Raw genomic sequence first — 11,651 nt, 5'->3', positions numbered from 1 at the left:
AATGAGGTCAAAAGACCCACATTCTAGTCTCAGTTCACACTTAATCTGATCTACGTGACCTTGGGCCAGTCACTTAATTTCTTGGAGGATCTGTACCCTCACCAGAAGCAAAGGAGCCAATAATACCCAAGATTCCTTCCTTGCAGGTTTGTTATGAGGGTTTGTAGCCACATATGCAACAGCACATATCAAGCTAGAATGTCCCATTTTGCTGAGATGAAGTAAGAGTAGAGATATGTTCTGTAATATATCTTGCATTATACCTAGTGTGTAGTAGGTACTTGATAAGTTATACTTATTGCTGACAGTATTAATAGATAGCTTAATCTAAACACAGAATTGTTTGGTTCTAAGCTGGTTGCTGGTTCAGAGTTTGCCGCTATGGCCCAGGGAGTACTTTTTCCTTCCTCTGGTCCAGATCACAGGATATTTGGGACAACCAAGGTGCTGGCTTTTTACATTCACAGGTTATTTTTATTCATTAACAAAACATATGACAACATTAATTACATATTGTGCAATGATGGATCCCAACGTGGCTTTAAAACACAGCATGTTGTGCCCTAACCAGTTTGGCTCAGTGGATAGAGCGTCGGCCTGTGGACTGAAGGGTCCCAGGTTCGATTCTGGTCAAGGGCATGTACCTTGGTTTCGGGCACATCCCTAGTAGAGGGTGTGCAGGAGGCAGCTGATCTATGTTTCTCTCTCATCCATGTTTCTAACTCTATCCCTCTCTCTTCCTCTCTGTAAAAACTCAATAAAATATATTAAAACACAGCACATTGTAAGCACAAACAGGCTCCGAGGGGAAGCTGGCCTGAGAACCTAGCTTAATAGAATGTTTACCACCTGAGAGAAGTTCATGCCTTGAGCAAGGAGGTGTCTGGATTGCCATCTGGGATTTATCAGTGTATCGATTCAGGTGGCCCAGTGCCGGATGTTAGCTCTTAACATAAAGGAAACAGAGCTCCCATTCCGAGGACGGGAGGTTGCTGCTCTTTTAAAGTGGGCAGCTGCTGCTGGTACCTTGCAGGCCCTGGAAATTCCAAAAACTGCAATGGAATTTTGCTCCATCTGTTTTATGAATGGTTCCTAGGACAACTGGTGGGTTTGGTAGGTTGCTGGTAAGGTTGCTTCCACGAAGATCAGTACAATCCATTAGGTGAAGCCTGGACTCGAGTAGCTTCGACTGCGGGTGTTTGCATTTGCTCAGCACTCTGTTTATGAAGATGTTAAAGGAAGTGCATCCATTCTGCGCGTGTTGTAAAACAGAAGGGCTGCAGCTGTCAGACTGTTTTCTTCTTGGCTCTTTTTCTGATAGATTTTTTTTTTGTAAACCTGGTAGATTTATGAATTAGTGCAGATTATCAGCCTCAGTTCTGCAGATGCAATGCAAATTTCCTTTTGTTGTTTTCTTTCTTTGAAGATAACATATTTATGTATGCAGTTCGTTGTAATGTACTTTTTGCATAAGGGGAAATTAAGCTTGTTCTTATGTTGTCATAATTCAATATTATGAAACGATTAAATAAGTAGTTATTTAGTTATGTCGTGCCTTCAAAGTGTCCAGCATGTGTTCTATCCTAAAAAGAAGCAGGGGGAACCCCACAAGTTATAATCGTGTGTTTTAAATGACTTACAGATCTGCCTTGAGTGGCTACTCAAGGTGTTCTGATTCATCATAAGGTTTGTTTCAAGTAATTTCCAGTTAATGAAAACAAGTAGCAACGTCTCTGAATGATCATCTACTTTTCAAATCATTCACATCTATGTGCAGGGGTGCACATTCATGATTTTGCCTCTAGTTGAGTCATTCACACTCACTTGCATTGCCGTTGCTTTTTGTGGGAGAGACAGGTCAGTGTTTCAGCGGGAATCTGGGTGCCTCACCCACAGCCTAATGATCTCTGCTGCCTACATGGGTGTAGGGACTGGGGCAGCCAGCAGTGGTGGCAGGTATGAATGGTGATATTTCTAGCTTTGGTGGGCACTTGGATTTCAACCCATGGTCTCATGTAAAGGAATGTGTGTGTGCGTCAGTCTGTTCCTTCAGGGATAAGGATACTTCTAGACAGCGTGAGTCTAAGGAGGCATTCAAGCAGACAGGTCTCAGTGGCAGCTGAAATATGTAGACTGGGACCAAGGTTCCCAAACATTCTTCACTCATGCCTCTGTCGTGTTTTCATGTCATTTCTAGGATAAAACAAATACCTGACAGTTTCCTTTATGAACTGCTTAGGTCCAAATAACTTAGTAACTAATTATGTACGAATACAAGTAATTTTGTAGGCATGTGAAAAAATACACACAAATTGAAAGCTAGAAATGAATGTTTTTACTTCATTCTTCACCAGAGTTACTTACTAATGGCATGTGTGCACCTGTTGGGCCTTGCATGTGTCAGTCAGGGTCCCATCAGGAGACAAACTACCCGGTACCTTTAATACAAAGAAGTGTTTACTAACAAAACAGGATGGTGTCTGCTCAAAAAATTAAAAATAGTATCACTGTATGATCTAGCAGTTCTACTCCTGGGAATATACCCCAAAATAACTGAAAGCAGAGATGTGGGCAGGTTTCTGTGCACCCATGTTCACAGCTGCTTTATTTATTTATTTATGTATTATTTATTATTTTTTGTTAATCCTCACCCAAGGATATTTTTCCATTGGTCTTTTAGAGAGAGTAGAAGAGAGAGGGAAAGACAGAGAAACATCAATGTGAGAGAAACACACTGATTGGTTGCCTCCTGCATGCACCCCGACCAGGGCCAGGGAAGAGCCTGCAACAGAGGTATGTATACCCTTAACCAGAATCGAATCTGGGCCCCTCGGTCTGCAGGCTGATGCTCTATCCACTGAGCCAAACTGGCTAGGGTGCACAGCTGCATTATTTATAATAGCCAAAAGGTGGAAGCAACCCAGGTGTCCATTGACAGATGAATGGACAAGCAAAATGTAGTACATACATACAATGGAATATCCTTCAGCCTTAAAAATGTAGGCAGGAAATTCTGACATAGGCTACAATATGGTTCAACCTAAAGGCATTGTGTTAAGTAAAATAAGTCAGTCACACATGCAAAAAAACACTCTACACTTCCACTTACCTAAGATACCTATAGTACTCACATTCAGAGACAGAAAGTAGAATGGTGGTTGCCAGGGACTGAGGGGAGAGGAGAATGGAGAGTTGGTGTTTAATGGGTACAGAGTTTTGGATTTGCAGAATTAAAAGGGTTGTGGAAATGGATGGTGACGAGAGCTGCACCGCAATGTAAGTATATGTGATCCCACTGAACTGTACTCTTGAAAATGATTACGATGGTAAATTGTATGTGATTTTTTTTTACTACAATTAAAAATTATAATGAAGAAAACAAACTACTTTTTAAAAAGAAAATATTAATTGATGATGACTGGCTATTAGGAAGTAAAGAGGATTCTAAAGAATAGAGGCGTAGCCAATGAAAGGAGCAGTCATTTTCCCCGGGTTTGAGATAGAGCATCAAGCATGAGCTTCCCTCACTTCCACTCCAGACCTTGTTGGAGAGGGGAGGGCTGGCTCCTTGGATGGCAGAGAGGTCACATGATGCTGTGCTGGAAGAACCTGCTGGAAATCCACCCTCTGGGATGCTGAGGACTCACTGGAGGCACTCTGCTACATAAAACCGCCTGGGGGTGGGGTGTCAGAAGCTGCTGGGGGCTGGGTGCTGTGACCACCCAGAGAGGCAGTTGCTGGAGAAGGTGCCCAGGTGCCAGGGGTGCCACGTGTGCCTGTAGGAGTTTGCAACAAGACCACACCAGAACCAGGGAGGAAAAGTTTGTCCTGTAATGTCCCTACACTTCGTTTCACTGCCAAAGCTTAGAACTGTCCCAGCTGGGCAAAGAAACCAAGCATTTAGAGTCCTATCTCTACTTCCTCACAGCCAGTAATGAAGGGTGCTTTTGGAAAATGGATCACTGACCACCTCACAACTTCTCAAACCTTCAAGTCAGATCCCATCCCACCACCCTCATTTGCTTTCCCGCATTACTTTTCAGTTGCTTTTGATCACAGCAACCTAGCTTTGCAAAGAGATGATGTCATCCAAAGAAATGTAGCACATTCTAATGTTACACCGTGAGCTAGCTTAGATCAGTCGTTCATGCAGTGTCTGAGACAGGCTGTGTTTCCCTCCAAATTTAAAATATCCTGCCACAACCCCTGGGAGTTTGCTATAGTGCCCTGAGGCACTATTTGGAGATCTTATTTGATCTATTTGGAGACACAATTTGGAGATCTTAGGTCTAAAATGCATCTCTTTCAGCAATCCTGACCACACCACTCTAAGATCTGAGAATCTAAGATGCTGATTGGTTAAGAGTACAGAAGAGTCAGATGTAAAGTGAAAATTGTGTGGGGTCAATATTGTTTTTGAAAATGTCTTAGGGACTTGCCAGATTGGAGAATAACATACATCTTCCAGTATATATAAGACTGACTGTATCAATGTTTCCTTTAGCACTGGGACAGCTGGCTGTTTCTTCGGGACCAGATGAAAGAGTTGCCTTATCTTTGGAGGCACAGTGATTTGAAAAAAATACATAGTCTTAAACACAGCATTTACCACCAGTGCCTGAGATGCTTATGGTATGAGAGGCAAGGAGACGAGAGTCAGGGAGGGACCAGCAACTTCCGTGCTTACTCTGGGGCATGAAATCATTACATGGGGATGGTGGCTGATGCACCATTTAGATTATTTTCTCTCTCTGTTTGGTGCTGATTGTACATAGCTGACACTGAGAAAGTTAAATGGCATGTGATGGGACGTTGCTGTTGAAATAGAGTTTAGATTAAGAAATTCGTGATTTTTAGCCATCTTCTGTTTCTCTTAGGAAGTGAATGGGCTTCCTAAGACCTTTTTTTTAGGTAAGTAGGCAGGCACGCTGTTCATGTTAGCAGTTTCCTAGAAAATACATTCATTTTGGTGATGTCTACAACTTTGTGAGTCATAATTATTACCTATTTCTGTAGCTGTTCTATAAGGAGAAGCTGAATAATTTAAGTTTTATAATCTGACCTATTCAAATGGGAAAATTCTGACCTATGCCTTTCTGGGCTACCTGCAGAACAGCCCACCCCAACCCCGTTTGGATAAGTTCTGCTTTGGTTCACCGATTCACCACCTGCTGAGTGTCTGTTGAGTTTCAGCCTTGGCTGCTGCCACCCGGCAAGCCTAGCCAGCCTGTCCCTTCGCCTCCCAGCCTTTCCTGCCTCTTAAACAGTGACTAGTTGGCACAAAGGTTAACTTCATGGAGATCCTACCCGAGTCAGAAACTCAATGTGAAGATCAGATTCTGACAACTTGGAGTGCATTACACTTTCAAACAGATCTCAGACCAGGAGTCTATGGTCCAAATTCCACACAGGGAGTACCACTTTGTTTTCTTTGACCAAAATTTCAAATTTCGTTCAGAAACATGAGTAAAGCTCTTAACTGCTCAGATGCAGTCAGGGAGGGCCCACTGCCCAACCTGTCTTGGCATCGTTTTCAACCCCCTCAGAGTGGGCACACGGAAGGGAAAAGCGATTGTCACTACCGCCGCCTCGCCCGGAACTGCTCGCTTCTGAATTCTTCACAATAATAGATGACAGATGTGCGGCTGGCACTGCAGAGTTGCACAACTGCTCCCCATTGCATTCAACTGCAACCCGCTAGCCAATGTGAGGGGGTCTCCACTAGGTTAGTGAAAAAGAAGATTCCGTTAAAAATGTATGTTTATCTCGTCACAAAATTATTTCAATGCTGTAAGGAGTGAAGATAGTAGTTAGAGTGGAAATAATTTGATAATCACTGCCCTTCAACTTGAATTTCAGTTCATTATGAGGAGGAACTTTCAGATGATTAGAAAGGAAAGCGTCTGTCTCTGAAGGGAGTGAGTCTGTGAATAGCAGTAACGGAGGAGATTTGGATGAATGAGTATTGCCTGGGATGTGCTTAGGAGATTGCTTTACCAGCCGGGAGAGGATTAGAGTAAAGGTCCTCTTAGGTACTTTCCAAGCCCGAGTTTCTGTGACTGATTGTTGATCACTTTTTCCTCCTGCTGCTTTTCTAAAGGAAAGCCAGGGACGTGTAGGTCAGAAGTGACCCGTCTGGCCTGGATGGTATGGATCAGTGGTTGAGCATCGACCTATGAACCAGGAGGTCACGTTTTGATTCCCAGTCAGGGCACATGCTTGACTTGTGGGCTCAATCCCCAATGTGGGCATACAGGAGGCAGCCAATCAATGATTCTCTCTCGTCATTGATGTTTCTATTTCTCTCTCCCTCTCTCTTCCTCTCTGAAATCAATAAAAATATTTATTTTTTTTTTAAAAAGTGACCTGTATAGCCCTAGCTGGTTTGGCTCAGCGGATAGAGCGTCAGCCTGCGGACTCAAGGGTTCCAGGTTCGATTCCAGTCAAGGGCATGCACCTGGGTTGCGGGCACATCCCCAGTAGGGGGCGTGCAAGAGGCAGCTGAATCGATGTTTCTCTCTCATCGATGTTTCTAACTCACTATCCCTCTCCCTCTCCCTTCCTCTCTGTAAAAAAAATCAATAAAATATATATATATTTTAAAAAGTGACCTGTATAGACCCAGTCTCAGCCCTGCCTCTCTTCTTACTGGTGAATCCTTTCTGTAGCCCCTCTCATGTTACCCCCATGTTGACCTCATGAACCTGGGGACAGTAAAGAAGTCCTTTAATTTTCACTTTCTATTGTTGGGCCACACACATGAAATTGCCACACCTCCTTCGTATAGTATCTGTAAAGCCAGCATTTAGGACTTCTAAATAGATGCTGCACAATCTAAAACAATCTGGCCTTGTTCACAAAAAGTATTTGGAAAAGAGACAAAGGGGGACTTCATAATTTTCAGTGCTTCATCACATTATTGACTCATTCCATTATAGCTACTACCCTGTTAATTAGATGGTGTTATCCCCACTTTACAGGTGTGCAAACAGAAACTCAGAAAGGCTAAATGACTTGCCTGCTTTTAGAAGGAAAATGAGAGAAGAATAAGTAGGGAAAACACCTCCTAACGCAAATGAGGTACTACGTACTGGGCGATGGTGATCAGACCAGGTCAGCCAAACTGAGCAGTGTTATTCTGCAGGCTCCTGACAGCTTCGGATCAGAAGGGTTAGTTAGAGTCCTGACCAAATTTTTAATTAAAAAAAAAAAAAGGTTTGTAGTTTCATGTACCTGAATAAATAGAAGCTATTGAACTTACAGTTTAAAGCATTGAATATCAGCAGTGGAATAACTTTAATTTGAAGCTGTGATCTAAGCATTTGAACAGAGTGCTTTGAGCTGCCTATGCTAGAATCATGGCCAGCTCAAACTCTGGAAATCTCCCAATATAACTAGCACTCTTTGAGTTATTCTTTTGCAAAATAAAGGACTTGAATTTTACATGAGTAGTTTAATAGAGTGAGAAAGTCTGGATATCGGAGACAGGAGGCCGAGACCGCATTTGCTGTAGTCTAAAGAACATTCTTACTTAGTCTTGTGACATTGAACAAATCCTATCACCTCCCTTTCTTTAATTACATGTCTGCAAAATGGATACGACGACCCAAGGGAGCTAATTGGAACGTCTGAATGAAACCTATACAGGCATCATTGCTAAATATTATAAAAGAAAAATCATAAGTCATAAATTCTTTAGATAATAATTTCAGACCTGGTTTTGAGAGTGCGTGTGCTTAATCACCTATTCAAAACTTTTTAGCAAGGAAGATTTCTTAGGAGAGAAACAAGAGCAAACAAGAAAGCCTCGGAGACCACTGCATCCCAGGTGCATTGTGCTCACCTCAGGTGTCAGCACTTCTTCTGTTCCCTCAGAATCCTCTACTCACACTCTGAGCACTAGTGAGCAAGGAGGATATATTGAAGATGTCACTAAGGAGAGGGTTACCCATAACAAACTGCAAACTCCCAGGCAGGGCCCGGCAGCAGCTTTCTCCCCTCTTCCATCTCCACACTCACTCTCATGTTCTTCCTTGATTCAGAGCAGTTCCGTCCCATTCCCCTGACCCCGCAAAGAGCCCAACCTAATCCCAGTACCCAGCAATGCATAAGCTGAAGAACTCTTGAGGCACAGGGCGTGGCCTCCTGGGAAGGTGCTTAAGTGACCTCCCCTGTCATTGGTGGCCCCCAGGGGCTGTGGAGAGATACGCATTGAGTCCCTCCTCTCTTTGGAAGGTTAAATGCAACAGAGTGTCCGAGGAGGGTGAGAAGGATGCACACCCTGCCGCCCCAACCATGTGAGACTGAAAACATCTTTCACATGTAAGGAGAGAGACTGAAAACCAGCTTTACATATAGATCATGGAAGTCTTCAAAGCCTTTCAAAGGTATAGACATAATAGAAGACAAGTTGAGGGAAGCCTCAAAGTCAAATAGAAGAAAGCTACTTTTGATACCAAGTATAAACAACCTCACCTCCCCCCTGCCCCAACCTACAATCTTATATGTACAGATTCAAAATCTTATCAGCAGGATAGAAATAAAAATGTTGAGGAAATGACTGTTTTTGTGACCTGGGGTTCTTATGACCTAGAAGCTGTAGGTATATAACTAATTTTCAGAGCTGTTTAGTATTTTTCACTGCAGAGATCGTACAACGTTCTTGATGTGAGCAGAGTATATCATTCCTCCTAAATAAACTGCACCTTCTCCTCCCAGGCTTGCTGGCCTTCTCATTTGTCTAACAACTTACTGACCTCCCCCATTCTTTTTTTTTTTTCCAAATCCTTCCCTGAGGATATGTTTTTTGATTTGAGAGGGAGAGAAACATTCATGTGAAAGAGAAACATTGATCAGTTGCCTCCCATAAGCACCCTGATCCCCTGTTCTTAATAGACATCTGGGCAACTATAAGCAAAAGGCCCAAAAGCCCAGACTTTTTTTAAAAAAAAAATTTTTAACAGCTTTTTGAGGTATAATTTAAAAGGAGATTTTCCTGCTGCTCTGTGCTGAAGTTCAGTTTAAATGTGGTATGAATAAACCTTCCTTAGAACCAAGGTGACATGGGAGATTGAGTTCTTTAGTTCTGTGGTCAAAATTATAGCAGTAAGGTCCGTATGAGTGGGGCCCCTTTTCCTGTGACACATGTAAATATTTGATCATGACTGACTGAAAAAGCCATCAGAATCTTAGCCAGCATTTTAACTCTCCCATCTTGACACAGAAGGTGGGAGATTCATAATTAAACATGGATAGGAGTTCAACTTAATATTTAAATGCAGTTTGATATTAAATGAGAAGTGTTGCTAACTTGGTTGTTATTTTTTAATCAGGTTGTCTATAATATATTGTTGGTATGACTCGCAAGCATTTTCCAAGCCACACAAAGTGATGTTGGAGTTTTTCTTAAACATACAAGAGCGAACAGGCTCCACCTACATGAGATAACAAATCATTATTATATTCTAAAGCATTATTCACTAGGGCTAGAAAGGAGCTAATCCCCTTTTGAATAAATGCAGAGCAAGACCTAGCCGATTTGGCTCAGTGGATAGAGCATCGGCCTGTGGATTGAAGGGTCCCAGGTTTGATTCCTGGCCAAGGGTATGTACCTCAGTTGCAGGTTTGATCCCCAGCCCTCGTTGGGACATATACGGGAGATAACCAATCGATGTGCCTCTCTCACATCGATGTTTCTCTCTCTCTGTCTCTCCCCCTCCCTTCCACTCTCTCTAAAAACAAGTCAATGGAAAAATATCCTCAGGCGAGAATTAACAACAACAACAACAACAAAACGCAGAGTGAAATCAAGAGGAAGTGACTGACCTAGTGTGTATGTGCAAATCCCAGACAATCAGCGGCCTTTTGTCATCATTTTGCAGGGTGGGGTCATGGGGCAATGTAGTGCCCAGGGAACACAGAGGGCTTTGAGGTTGTACAGGTGAATGAGGAGCATCCTTATCCACATACTTAAAACAAAATAAGCTGAGCATTCCTTGCACATCAGCTAGATCAGGACATTAAGTTCCTCTCCAGGTTTCCTGAGGATCATGGTGAATGTTCAAAGATCACCCGAGCTGCTGAAATGACTCTAAATTGAATTTCAAGGCTGACTTGGCAGCGTTTGAACTGTTCACTCAGCAGTTGTTCTCCTTGGCTAACCTGAGCTGGGCTGAAGGTCTTTTGGGGAACCCCATGGAAAAACAAGTAGGACATTAAGGACATGTATTTTGACACACCTTGTGTGGTTTGTACATCATTAGACTTGCAAAATGACATTTAATAAACAATTCTTATGGAGGTACTTGCTGAAAGAAGAGGTTGAAAGTGAGTACTGCCTGTGGTGGACGGGGCCTGGAATTTGGGTTGCCTGACTTTGCATAATCATCACCTTGAAAAGGTGTTGCGTCTTCCTCCAATTATAGATGATCGGGAGCTATCTTTCCTGTGCAGTGTGCAGTCCTGATGAGATCCTGCAGGACTCCGGTGGGGGTGGGGGTGGGGGGACATCTGGGCTGCTGTGGTGGAGGGCAAAGACAGATGGTGGTGGTGGGCTCCCAGAAGGTCCTTTCCCCAGACAGGACAGGCAAGGTTGCTTCTGACTAGTGAGGAGCATTTCTTTGGTTCAGAATGATCCTCTTGTCTCTTCCATGTCTGAGGTTGCTGGGTGGAGGACACACCAAGCAGCTCCTGCCTCAGGATTAGCAGAGGGACCGCGCAGGAGCCCCGACTTCAGGGGGCGCAGCTTGTTACCCTTTTGGTGGTGAGGTCCGTTTCCGGGAGGCCCTGCAGTACTGATATTTTCCAGATGTTTCTCCTCTTGTCTCCTCTCTGACTGGCTGTGTCTTCCTCTCATCATCCTTCCCTGTCAGTGATATTGAGATAAAATCCTGCTTGGGTCTTAGGCATGTTAGAATCACTCAGCAGTTGGAAGTGATTTCATATCTGGGCCTTATATTAACATTTATAATAGCCTTCGCTGCTTGGGAATAGCATAAATACTTTTTTTCTGTTCAAATCCAATATTGAAATAAAACCCAAGAGCATCTTTTACAAAAATTTACTTTTAATGGTGTGATAATTTGTAATAATCTGTGTGGTACCTTGTGGTTTTCAAATCACTTGTTGTTTATATTACCTTATTCAACACCAAACATAAATCTGTGAAGTAAATAATACTGTTTTTATCCCCATTTTCCAGATGAGAAAAGGAAGGCTCAGAGAGGTTCGTTAATATGACCAAAGTCATACAAATAATAAATGGCAGAACTAAATTTTAATTCAGACTCTTTAAATCCATATATTTTGTATATTGTTTTTATTAAGTTTATCATAGTGACTTTCCTGTTGCCCCTACCCCCCCCCCCCATATAAAAATGGGAAATGAGGGAGGAAGGCAGCTGGAAGTGAACTTATTAAAAGAATATAACTTCTCTCACATTTTTCTAATCGCTCTGTATATCTCTCCATAAGACAGGTATATCGATGGCCGGCCTTGTCCCCACCTCTCCGAAGTAAAAACCAAGGCTTTACTAAACTAAAATGCCTTCTTCTCAGCCAATTGTAGGAGCCTGTGGAGCAGCCCAGGGGCAGAATTGCGATCCGTTCTCAGGGCTCTTGGCCTCTTTATTCTAACAGCATTTCAAACGCTT

The 11,651-nt window shown here is 42.8% G+C and overlaps 1 protein-coding gene across 3 annotated transcripts in view; it reads left to right on the top strand.

The window, feature by feature from the left end:
• Positions 1-11,651, top strand: part of TNFAIP8 (tumor necrosis factor, alpha-induced protein 8) — a 65,843-nt gene that overhangs the window by 13,540 nt on the left and 40,652 nt on the right. The window contains exon 1 of one of the 3 annotated variants that reach the window (XM_005857091.2): positions 10,198-10,326. The exons of the other annotated variants lie outside the window; for them this stretch is intronic. Coding sequence (XP_005857153.1) covers positions 10,272-10,326 — 55 coding nt within the window. The 5' untranslated portion in view covers positions 10,198-10,271. Of the gene's footprint in view, positions 1-10,197; positions 10,327-11,651 lie in introns of those variants that run through there. 3 annotated transcript variants of the gene reach the window in all.

The sequence above is a fragment of the Myotis brandtii genome, unplaced genomic scaffold, assembly GCF_000412655.1.
Source record: "Myotis brandtii unplaced genomic scaffold, ASM41265v1 scaffold1071, whole genome shotgun sequence".
In the NCBI taxonomy this organism is placed as follows: Eukaryota; Metazoa; Chordata; class Mammalia; order Chiroptera; family Vespertilionidae; genus Myotis; species Myotis brandtii.
The sequence above is the reverse complement of the archived record's forward strand: the minus strand, read 5'-3'. Positions and strand labels throughout refer to the sequence as shown.